This window comes from Arvicanthis niloticus, chromosome 25 (genome assembly GCF_011762505.2).
Source record: "Arvicanthis niloticus isolate mArvNil1 chromosome 25, mArvNil1.pat.X, whole genome shotgun sequence".
In the NCBI taxonomy this organism is placed as follows: domain Eukaryota; kingdom Metazoa; phylum Chordata; class Mammalia; order Rodentia; family Muridae; genus Arvicanthis; species Arvicanthis niloticus.
In genome coordinates this window covers 20,008,118-20,020,654 of record NC_133433.1, presented here as the reverse complement: position 1 = coordinate 20,020,654, position 12,537 = coordinate 20,008,118, and the positions used below count along the sequence as shown (strand labels likewise).

Sequence of the window (12,537 nt, the reverse complement as noted above, 5' to 3'; positions counted from 1 at the left end):
TTGATGTCACTGAACTGTCTAGGCTGTCCTTGGACTTGCCAAGTAGCCCAGACTGCCTTAAACTTGCTATCTTCTTGTCTCTGTCCCCTGGTGGCTTGGATTATAAATGTTGCCATTACACTTGGCTTGTATTATACAACTTAATAGATAAAATGTTTGACAGATGAAATTTATGGTGGCTTCACACACAAGCTTATAAAATGTCTATTTTCCTGAAACCACACAGGAGTTTAGTTTGTAAAAAGCCTTAAGAATTGTTACTACTTATCATCACATTGTATGTTTGACCCTCTACCCACCTCTCCAACCCCCTTTCCCCCTGAGACAGGGTTTCTCTGTGTAGCCCTGGCTGTCCTGGAACTTATTCTGTAGACCAGTCTGGCCTTAAACTCACAGATCCTCCTGCTTCTGCCTCCCATGTGCTGGGATTAAAGTGATTTTAAAAAATCACTACTGTTCAGCTATTGATCCTCTGTTTTCTAAGACTACTTTTAATTAAACACATTAAAATATAAGTACTGTGTTTTGTTTAAAAACTTTCTAGGGTCTGAGAATGTAGCTCAGTGGTGGAGCACTTGCCTAGATTGCACAGAACCCTGGGTTTGATCCCCACTGCAAATAAACCAACAAATAAGAAAACTGTTTTGATTGGGTTGGGTTCTTAGGGATGTATAGAATCTTTTAGTACCTTTAGAGGATAGTCTGAGTAGAGCCTTGACTCCTTCAGTTCACTGTTTGAACTTGTTTATCATTCAGCATACAGCAGTAGGTCTATAAACACAGTGGTTTGTGGATTTCTCGTTAAAGCCAGTGCCCTTACTTCCTCAGTCTAGTGTTCTGAAAAGAGCAAGTGCTCCACCAGGCTCATGGTCGGGTCAAGAGTGGTTTTGTTAAGAATACTTTTTCATTCTCTAGCCCAGTTAGGTGGCACATGCTTGTAATCCTAGCAACTGGGAAATGGAGGCAAGAGGATTGGAGAGGCTGTCAGTGAGTTTGAGGCCAATCTGGGCTACGTGAGACATTATTATTATTATTATTATTGTTATTATTACTACTTTTAAAGGAATAATGTTCATTTAGGTTTTGAGTTGAGCATTTATAGGACAAATGTTATGAATTCTGAACAAAATTTGAAATGTTTGTGCCAGTTAAAAACCACTAAATCTTTAGGGTTGGAGAGATGGATCAGTGGTTAAGAGTGCATACTACTATTGCAGAGAACTTTGTTCCAAGCACCCACATAGGCAGCTTAGAACTGCCTGTGATTCCAATTTTATGGGATCTGATACCCTCTTCTGGTCCTCATATGTTCCTGCACACACATGGTGTACCTAAACTTAGGAACACTCAGCACAAAATCATTAAATCCTGCATCAGGATTGGTAGTGACACTTTTATTTTGGGATTTTGTTCCTGGTAGAGCATAATTCATTTTGAGTCACTTAAAACAAGAAATGTTGGACTAAAACTACTGCTTGGCATATACATAACTATCTAACATGCATCTTTTTGTGTGTTTATAATATATATGATTTAAAAGTAGAAAATACTTGTTTTTTAGTCTGGCAGGTCCTATATATGATAGTTGCCGTTCTTATTGCCTGTTTTGTCTTCAGAGATGTAATTCGGGGTCCTTCAGTTCTTTGTTCTTGCACGCATCTTCTTGCCTTTCCAACATATGTCAGTTATCTGTCCTACCAAGTACAAGTGTTTGTATTAAATATATATTTTTTGGGAAATATGTCAGTAATTTAAATATATGTGTTTACCTGATTATTTTATTAATCTACTCAAAACATTTTCACTTTCAGTAAACTAAGTCCTTTTTAAAACTAGCCGTTTGTTGAGTTGTAAAAGCTGTACAGCATTGAAGGGAACATCATAGCAAATGGCTGAAACAGATGAATAAATTGAGAAGCATCTTTGTAGATTTCTCTGTTCTTAAATTTAACTTGTGTGTGACATTTACAGGGCTGTTGTGGAGATGATAGTGGTCTCATGGAGGTAGAGGGAGCTCACCCACCCCGGACGATGAGCATTAACGCTGCAGAGTTAAAACAGCTCCTACAGAGCAAAGAAGAGAGTCCAGAGAGTCTGTTCCTTGAACTAGAGAAGCTTGTTTTGGTAAAAAGAAAACTAGAAAAAATAGTAATAAATCATCGTTCCTTCTCAGTGTAATTAATCCCACCTTTCCATGGTGATCTTCTGAAATAAGAGAACCCTTAGCTGGGTAACTCTTGGATTACTAACTTGGAGTGCACTTCTGCATCATCTCATGAATCTCATGAGTAAACAAAGGAAGTTTTGTTTGAACTGTTTATTTTTGAATGCAGGATGCCTCTGCTGCCATAGTTTAGAAATAAAATGACAAGTGGTTTTGATGTTTGTTTTGTTTTAATATGTTTGTTGTTAAGTTGATGACTTCTGGATGGTGTTGCAGATTTTTAGTATGTAGTCCTTCTACCCCTTTTGCTGCTGTCAGTAGATAAGGTTAAGTGCTCAGGCTTTGTTGCTGGCACCTTCTTACTGCTTATGTCTGTGTCTAGGAACATTCAAAAGATGATGACAGTCTGGAGTCTTTGTTGGATAATGTAATCGGACTGAAGCAGATGCTGGAGTCATCTGGTGACCCTCTGCCCCTCAGTGACCAGGATGTAGAGCCAGTACTGTCAGCTCCAGAGTCTCTCCAGAATCTATTTAACAACAGGTAAAATAACCAGGATTTGAGTTTAAATAGAGTATTTAAATAATGGCAGCTAGAGTCTAGATTGGGTCAACAAAGTTTTTGTTTTTAAAGAATGAGATAGTAAAAATTCCTAAGTTTGCAGACTATCTACAGCTTCTCTCATATTATAATTTTGTTTGTTTATTTTGCTTTTTAAGAAAAACTTTAAAAATACACATCTGTGTCTGGCATATAGACTGAGTAAAAACAGGCTGACAGACCAAGGTTGACTGACTCAAGCTTTGAAAACATGTAACTTCTTTTTTGTGGTTGTTCCTTTGAAATAGGATCTCATATAGATTAGGTGGTTTAGAATTTGTGATTTTCCTGCCTTAGCCTTTTGACTACTAGAATGATAGGTATAAACTATGATACTGAACTGAGGGTATCTGTCTCTTGACTTTTAGAGTATACTATAGCCTTATTGACCATCTAACATGACACAGTTTCTGTATTTAGAATATTTAAATATTAACAGTTTCTGTTCAAATTGGTACAGTGCTATCAACCTGCATTTTTGGAAATAAATCCAGGCTCTGTTTGATTTACTGAGAGCCTCAAGCCTGTTAGAGTTGGATTTTATTTTATTTTTTATTTATTCTCTTATATGGTACATTCTCACAGCAGCTTCCCTCCTTCCACTCTTCCCAGTTCCTTTTCCACCTCCCCTCTTCCCCAGGTTCACAGCAACCCCTCCTTGGCCAGCAAAGAACAGGCCTCCCAGAGACATTAGCCAAATATGCCACAACAAAATACAATAAGACCAGGCACAAACCCTCACATCAAGGCTGAGAGAGGAAATCCAGTAGGAGGAAAAGCGTCCCAAAGCGGTCCAAAGAGTCAGAAACACCCCCACTCCTACTGTCAGTACCCCCCCCCACCCATAACAAGCCAGCAACCATAACATATATGCACAGAACCTAGGCCAGACCCACAGAGGTTCTTCTGTGATTGCTGCTTCAGTCCCTGTGAGCCCCCATGAGCCCTGCTTAGTTGATTCCAGAGGGGCTCTGCAGACTGTGCTCTTCTGGTCGATTCCTCTTATCTCTCTGGCTCCCACAATTTCTCTTCCCCTCTTCCTTGGGGTTCTCTGAGCTCCAAGGGGACGGACCCAATGGAAACCTCCAATCTGGGCATTCTTTCCACCTAATGTTTGGCTATGGGTCTCAGTATCTGCTCCCGTCAGCTGCCAGAGGTAGCCTCTCTGAAGACTAGACCAGGCTGATCTGTGGGTGTGGCAGAACATCATTAGGAATCATTTTATTGGTCTCCCCCCAGCCCCACCGGGTTTATTTTTTGAAGTGTTGGTTTTTAAGGATACCTGATTCATGAATAGCTTTTTGAATGGTTAAGGGCTAATCCTGTTAATACTCTAGAAGATTATTATCTAATTATTTTACTTAGATAAGCCAAAATACTTTATTTTGGGATCCTGCTTTTGACCAAATACTTTTTCCATATTCTAGGACTGCATATGTGTTGGCTGATGTCATGGATGATCAGTTGAAATCTATGTGGTTTACTCCATTTCAGGCTGAAGAGATTGATACAGATCTGGATTTGGTATAAAAGATTTTATTACTAACTTTTAGAAAAAGTTGATATTTCTGTTGGCTTCTTTTTGTGTTGATAACATTCTAACAGTTTATATACTTAGTATATACACTTAAGGTTCATTTAAGGGCAGATTCATGTTATCTTTATGACAGTCGCCCACTTTACTGAAATCTAGACCTCATCATTTTTATACTATCCATTTCACTTTGATCTTGTTAGTAATTTGTATTTTGAGATTATGATGAGGGAAAACATGGAGCATATGGTTTCTTTATGCTGCTGGAGCACAGAATAACGTATCTGACAAGACTGTCAGTTCTGCATTGGGTTCCAGGAGAGAAATGGTATGGACCTCTGCCCTGGAAACAGTAGTTGATATTCTTAAGGATGGTACTGCTAAGGTTCCTTAGTGTAAATGCAGGCTGTGTGTGCTTCTCAGAGCTGTGCTGCTGCAGATGATCTTAGCCACATTGTGCTGTCCCTGTGTATTACCTACTTCCTTTATCAAAGCAGTCTATTGGGCACATTCCCTTGACCAGAAGATACTGGTGTTCATCATGAGTAATGAAATAGAAACTGAAAGGATGGGTTCCTTTGTATTTAAGATGTGTTTAATGTACTGAGAGCTGCTTTTCCTTTAAGGAAAACCACACACACACACACACACACACACACACACACACACACACACACACACACACAGTGTAACTAACATTATATTAAAGAATTTATTTTTACTTTAAACGTCTTAGTGATTCACTAGAACTGTGCTGTCCAGTAAATTGCATAGAAGTGCTCTAAGCTTTTCCTTCTTTGGTAGCCAGTAGCTTTGTGTGACTCTTGGAAAATTAAAATTTAGGTAGTGTGACTGAAGCACTGAATTTTGGTTAAGCATGGTGGTCTATACCTCTAATCTTAGTCCTAGGAAGGCAGAGGCAGGAGAATATCTGTGAGCTCAAGGCCAGTCTGACCTACATAGTGAGTTCCAAGCGTGCCAGGGCTATACAATATATGGTAAGAACCTCTCTCTTAACAGTAAACATTGAACTTTATTATGATTGAGTCTTAATTAATTCACTAAATCCTCCCACATGGGAGTTGGAGAGCTGGCTCAACAGCTGAGTATTTGATGTTCTTGCCGAGGACTTACCTTTAGTTCTAGCATCCACATAGCAGCTCACAACACCGCTAACTCCAGGTCTCCAGAATCTGATGCCCGCTTTTGACCTCTGCTGGTACCAGACACATACATACACACAGGCAAAATATTCATACAGATATAGTAAAAATAAATAAACCTTAAAAAAAAGAAAAAAAACCAAGCTAAGGTACTATATTAGGCAGTACAATTTAAAATATTTGTGTGAGAGGTTGTTCGTTTTCAGCTGAGAGTGGTGGCTCACACTTGAAATTCCAGCACTAAAGTGACAGAATTGCTACAGTTTGAAGCCAGTCTGGGCCACACAGTCCTTTCTAGGCCATACTGAGCTACAGACAACTTGACAAAAATAAAAACAAAACATGACAAAATGTAAGCTTTCCTTTTGCAGGGGTATAGGGGCTCTTCAAGACAGTTTCTCTGTGTAGTCCTGGCTGTTCTGGAACTCACTGTATAGACCAGACTGGCTTTAAACTCAGAGCTCTGCCTGCCTCTGCCTCCTGAGTGCTGGGATTAAAGGTGTGCGCCACCACTGCTCGGCTAAACTTGCTCTTTTAAACTTAAATAGGACTCTTTCACAATGATAACTGCGACCATGGTTTAGAGAAATTTTAGACCTTGTAAGTAGCTTTAATTCTTGTTTCTTTAACATTAAACATAGATTACAATGTCATGAAATATATTAAGCTTTTGGGAGTCTGCACCATATAACCCTTTTCTAATGGATGTGGGTGATCACACCAGGTGGCCATTGCATTATCTCCACATTATTGGAAATGTTCTTTGTGTATTCTGTTATTAATTTATATAGTGTAATTCTGAATTCCCTGTCACATAGCTGTTCCCTAGATTTACAGACCTGCAGCTTTGAGGAGGAATGCTATGAAATTCCTAGGGCTTTCTGTTTTTGTTAATACCAGTACTTCCTGAAAAGATAGAGGTAGATATATAATCAGTTTACCATGAGAATGAAATAGAATTTGTAGGTAATGGTAGTTTCTGTAGTGAAAGTTACAAATTTGACTGTGTTTATTTTGTTTTTATGACTGTAGGTAAAGGTTGACTTAATTGAGCTCTCTGAAAAGTGCTGCAGTGACTTTGATTTGCACGCGGAACTAGAGCGCTCATTTTTGTCAGAACCGTCATCTCCAGGAAGAACCAAGACTACTAAGGGATTTAAACTTGGGAAGCATAAGCATGAGACATTCATAACTTCAAGGTAAAATTCCTTCTACTGACGATCTTATTTTACAATAAACACATAACTGTAAATCTTTTGAGACAAGAAACTCTCTTATTATGTAGCTTTGGCTATCTTGGAACTTACTGTTTAGACCAGGCTAGCCTCAAGCTCACAGAAATCTGCCTACCTCTGCCTCCCAAATTCTGAGATTAAAAGTATGTGCCATCTTGACTGGCATAAGTATAATAAGAATGTTTAAAGTGAGTAATTTCAGGAAGTGACTGGTGCATGCTATTGTGTTTTTATTGCTGCTGTTGCTGGGGTTTGAACCCAGGGCACTTGTAAGTCTTTGTGCTCTTTTTTCATTGACCAAGAAACAGACTGGTTTGTTTAAAAAAATATTGTTAGTATTGCTGGGTGTTGGTGGTGCATGCCTTTAATCCCAACACTCAGGAGGCAGAGGCAGGGGGATCTCTTGAATTCAACCACCATGGTCTACAGAGTGAGTTCCAGGACAGCCAGGGCTACACAGACAAACCCTGTATCAAAACAACAACAAAAATATTGTTAGTGTTGTCAATAAAGAAGCACACGATTCTTAGTTAGTTTGTTATATTATCACAGAAAGTTATATTACTGGAACAGTTCTTATAGTGGAGTGCCAAACAGTGAAATTTCATTTTCAGTATTGTAAAGGTGGACTCTAATATTTTCATTGGAAATCTGAAAAAGAACATTTTTTTCATAGAGTGCTTTTGTCTTAACAGTGGAAAATCTGAATACATTGAACCTGCCAAACGAGCTCACGTTGTGCCACCACCAAGAGGCCGGGGCCGGGGAGGATTTGGACAGGGCATACGGCCCCATGATATTTTCCGTCAGAGAAAGCAGAACACAAGTAGGCCACCATCTATGCATGTGGATGACTTTGTTGCAGCTGAAAGCAAAGAAGTGGTCCCTCAAGATGGAATACCCCCACCAAAACGGCCACTCAAAGTCTCACAGAAGATTTCTTCTCGTGGTGGATTTTCCGGCAGTCGAGGAGGACGGGGTGCTTTCCACAGTCAGAACAGGTTTTTCACACCGCCTGCTTCAAAAGGTAGCTGCCTATGTATGTTTCTAAGGGGCCTGAGTGACGGAGTAATAAACACGTGTCCCAGATAGAATGGGCTCAGAGACTTCTCTCTCCCTACAGTTAGGCTGCCCCTGTCACTCCCTTTGATATGTTGTACTTTTAGTTACAAGGGTTTTTCTTTCTTTCTTTCTTCCTTTTCTTTTTTTCTTTTTCTTTCTTTCTCTTTTTTTGTAAAGATTTATTTTATGTATATGAGTACACTGTCTTCAGACACACCAGAAGAAGGCATTGATCTCATTACAGATGGTTGTGAGCCACCATGTGGTTGCTAGGAATTGAACTCAGGACCTCTGGAAGAGTAGTCAGTGCTTATAACCGCTGAGCCATTTCTCCAGGCGTGTTAATTCAGCTAGATTAGCTAGCCGGCATGGCACAGAGATGCCCTGTCACTGCCTCTCACGTGCTGGTGGGCCACCTATGCTTGCCCAACATTTCTCTGGGTGTAATAGACCCACAGTCAGTTCCTCATGCTTTGGGGGCTTGCTCTTTTCCCCTCTGTGCCATCTTCATTGCTCTCTGCATTCTCCTTCAGAGACAGGTTGTTGCTACGTAGTTGAAGCTAGCCTGGATCATGACTCTGCTGCCTTCCTCTTCCCAGTGCTGACCTTGCACTGGGAATGCACTATTGTACCTGGTTTATATGTTTTTCTTCTTTTTTAAATCCAGTTTTATTTGTTTATGTGTTTATACACATGCACATATATGTATGTGCATGCTTACACAGTCCAGACTAGGCAGACAGTGGGTCCCTTAGAACTGGTAAACTGCTGACGTGCTTTCATACCTGCTGAGTGAGGAAGGTGAGTGAAGGAGAGTCAGTTTGCATTAATACAGTCATGTGCACAGAAGGGCATCAGGGACTGTCTTCAGGACTTTGTCCAGTACTCCTGCATCAGCTCCATGGTGTAGCTCTCTGAAAACCCACTTTTACAGATGAGAAAGTAAGTGGCAGAATAGTGTTTGAGCCATGGCAGTCTGGTGCTATAGTCAACCTGCACTTAACCACTGTGTGATGCAGCCCAGTGTAGAGCTGTCCAGCTTCTGCTGTATCACCCTTGAGGAATAACAAGAGCCTGTCAGATTTTCATTATTGAATTGGATAGTGGCATGTGATGCGGGTCACCTGTAACCACGCTCAGGAGTTAGAAGGCGGGAAGACTGCAGGTTTGAGGCTGGTTAATGGCAAGACCCTTATTCAAAAATTCCCCAAACAAGGGAAGCAATCCAAGTGTGCAGTCAGTTTTGATTGTGTCCTCTGTGTTTAGGAAACTACAGTCGTCGGGAAGGAACAAGAGGCTCAAGTTGGAGTGCTCAGAATACTCCTCGAGGAAATTATAATGAAAGCCGAGGGGGCCAGAGCAACTTTAACAGGGGTCCTCTTCCACCATTACGGCCTCTTAGTTCTACAGGTACGGGTTCCTCCCCGCTTGTTCCTGCTGAGAAAGTCCTTCTTTTCAAACTGTGAAGGTCATTTCCTTTTGTTTTGGGAGAGACTTATTTTAGCATGTTGATGTATTTTAAAGTCAGGCTTATACCAGGGAATGAAACAACTCCCAGTGCAATCTGAAATGTTTCATGATGATGGGCCATATTTATTAAACCAAACTTGTTGTTATGGTGCCTTTTGAACTGCAAAGTGTTTGATAGCAAAAGTAGCATCATATAGTAGATACTGTTCTGTGTACAGTATTGTATAAGCATAGAATCTTTTTTCTCTACATTACTATCTCAGGTTTAGGATTCTTGTCAGACATAGCTTTGGTTTTAAATGGGCATTCTAAAAATGAGTTTTTTTTTTTTTTTAAACGAGTGTGTGTGTGTGTGTGTGTGTGTGTGTGTGTGTGTGTGAGAGAGAGAGAGAGAGAGAGAGAGAGAGAGAGAGAGAGAGAGAGAGAGAGAGAGAGAAGAGGGCAGAAGAAGACACTAGATTCCCTGGAGCTGGAGTTACCTGACATGTACTGGGAAGGCAGGATGTTCACTGCTCTAAAAGAGCAGCAAATGCCCTTAACCACAGAGCTGTCTCTGCAGCTCTAAAATAAGTTTATTTGAGATATAGTTCTCAGAAGTCACAGCTTACCTGCTTAAAAGTATAAGCACGATACAACAGGCAAGGAAAGGATGTTTGAATTAAAAGTGGTCTTGTTTTTCTTTTCTAGGTTACCGCCCTAGTCCCCGGGATCGAGCTTCTAGAGGCCGTGGGGGGCTCGGACCGTCCTGGGCTAGTACAAATAGCGGCAGTGGAGGCTCGAGAGGAAAGTTCGTTAGTGGAGGCAGTGGTAGAGGCCGGCACGTACGGTCCTTTACTCGATAGACCCAAGTAAATGGACGTTTCATGAGGACAAAAAACAGACATTGAAGGACCAATTTAGACTTAGCGGTTATATCTGGATACATCTGAGAGAATATTTTTATCTGAAGAAAGCAGATTTTGTTTGATACTTAACAAGATTTCAATAAAAATCCAAACTTTGTATGTATGTTTGTATATATTTTTCCCATTTTTATATGGTATTTATTTAGAAAATTTCTAGGTAGAAAGAGAAAAACTAAATGAGTTTGTTTTGTATTTTTCTTGCTTATACTATGGATATTCCCAAACTTTCTTAGCCTGTGACACCCTTTAGTGTGTCTCAGGAATTTTTTCAGTGTCCCTAGGCCAAAAGCAAACTTAATCCTTTTGTTTATTAAACAGTTAGGTCCAAGCAACTGAAGACTTTTCACCATCACCACTAGTAACTGGACACCGCTGAAGGCCGCATCCTTGGCAGCAGCAGCCGTCCCTGGCTGGGTTCTCGAGCAGTACTGTTTATCAAACTGCTGAACATTTGGTATAAGCGTGTGCTGTCGTGGAAAATCATCCAGTGCTACCCAGTGCTGCAAATGTGAACTACCTCAAATTAGTAGTTTGTGTGGTGTCCAGCAGATATTGCTGTTTCCTCAAAAATTTCAAACACTCATGCTTATTTACTAAGGTGCCCACCACACAGTTTAGTAATCATTGCTATACCAGAAGAGGCAAAACACTTCTCTATGATAGAGAGAAGTACAGACTTTGCTTCAAGTTTGGACCTACTGATGCTATTTTATTATATAGTTATTTAAAGCCTAAAAATTGGCTTATCCTAATATGGTTATTTTGGGAATCGGAAGCATCTACTTTATATTCAGAAATAAAACTTATAACTTTGACCAAGGAGCCATATTTGCCCCAAGGTATGTCTTAATTCATTGAGCCTATATAAATGGCATAAAATATAGAATTCTCTTAAACAAAAATAAGTGTATGAGTCTCATTCTATCTTAATAGCCTCTGTTTTGGGGAATCACTTGAGTACATTTCATATCTGTTTATTAGGAAAAAAAAAAGGCTTTGAAAATTTTCAGCTTTAGAATTGAAGGTTTAGCTTATTGGTAGAAGTATTTGCCTAGTATGTGTAATTATCCACTAGCAGTGCGTGTGTGTTTGTAAGTGTGTATGTCTGTGTGTATGTGCACGTCTCTGTGTGTGCAGGTCTGTGTGGGTGTGTGCATGCATGCATGTGCATGGAGAGTTCAGGTGTAAGGATTCTGATGCTTAAGTACAAGGTGATGAACATCTTCTTAATCGTCTGGAACAACCCAAGCTCTTGGCCTGCTCAGGCTGCTATAACATAATAACATAGACTTGGATGGTTTGTATAATAAAATGATCTCATGGTTCCATGGTCAGGCCTTTGGTGTGATCAGGTTCTGGCGAGGCACTCCTTGTAGCTTTTTCACATGGTCTTTTTATAGTTGAGGACCTCTTCTATCATGGACAGATGGTGTAAGGAGTTTGCCAGCCTGGGTTTTGAATTGTATTTCTACACCATCTGAATCACATACCTTAGCTTTCTCCACCTGTAGCATCAGGATGTTACCTCTTTTTCTGGGTTGTAAAGTGAGTGAGAACATCTGTAAGGGGTCTTGACTTTTTTCCTCATTTATATAAGCCTTGCATTTAAGACGCTTTCAGTTCATATCAGTTTTCATCTGTGCTATGATGGTTAGTGTTGTACATTTGATAGAATTTAGAATCATGGGAGGTCTGTCTCTGGTTAAGCCAGATGGGGGATAATTTTAATTAATTATACTGCAGTGCAAATACTAGCCTGTTATGGTTAGCACAGTTCCCTGGGTGAGATCCTGGACTACAGAAGTGGAGAAAGGAGATGAACACTAGCAGGCTACTTAGAACTTAAGCAGGATTAATTCACCATATAGAAATAAAATTCCAAATACCTAGTATTGTGATTTGTCATTTCAGAAATGAGTCAGATGAAGGGTTAGGGTTACATGTACATTTAGATCTGTGTATAACTGCATTTCTTCAAAAATGAGGGGTTGTGAGTGAATTTTGGTTTAGTGGATGTTTAGACACTTCATTAGACATTAGACACTTCAGTGGTGTTATTTAGAAATTAGAACTTCAGAATATGTTTGGGGACAAAGTTCATTTCATCTCTAGCATAAGTAGAGGATAGAAAAATTTGTATTCATTCCCAAAAATAAAAAGACTAAAATATTGATGGGCTTTATTTTATAACTTACTGGTAATAGTGAGTTTCAGACAGTAGCTGTTCAGTTAGGTTAGTTTTTACTGCTTTGTACAAAACCTTGGGAAAACTTATAGGATTCAATCAAGAGATAGAACATGTCTCCTGAGCATGTCTCCACGTGTCTTAGTGCCTTAATTCAGGCCTTAATATTAGAGCAGCGTACTGGCTTTTATGCTTTATGTATTCTTGTATGTCTGTGTG

General features: G+C 39.8%; 1 protein-coding gene across 1 annotated transcript in view; it reads left to right on the top strand.

The window, feature by feature from the left end:
- Virma (vir like m6A methyltransferase associated) overlaps positions 1-10,236 on the top strand; it is a 57,981-nt gene extending 47,745 nt beyond the window's left edge. The window contains exons 18-24 of the mRNA XM_076924179.1: positions 1,972-2,124; positions 2,547-2,707; positions 4,192-4,288; positions 6,494-6,660; positions 7,392-7,723; positions 9,025-9,168; positions 9,916-10,236. Of these exons, the coding sequence (XP_076780294.1) occupies positions 1,972-2,124; positions 2,547-2,707; positions 4,192-4,288; positions 6,494-6,660; positions 7,392-7,723; positions 9,025-9,168; positions 9,916-10,070 (1,209 nt within the window). The 3' untranslated portion in view covers positions 10,071-10,236. The remainder of the gene's footprint in view (positions 1-1,971; positions 2,125-2,546; positions 2,708-4,191; positions 4,289-6,493; positions 6,661-7,391; positions 7,724-9,024; positions 9,169-9,915) is intronic.
- The last annotated feature ends 2,301 nt before the right edge of the window (positions 10,237-12,537 follow it).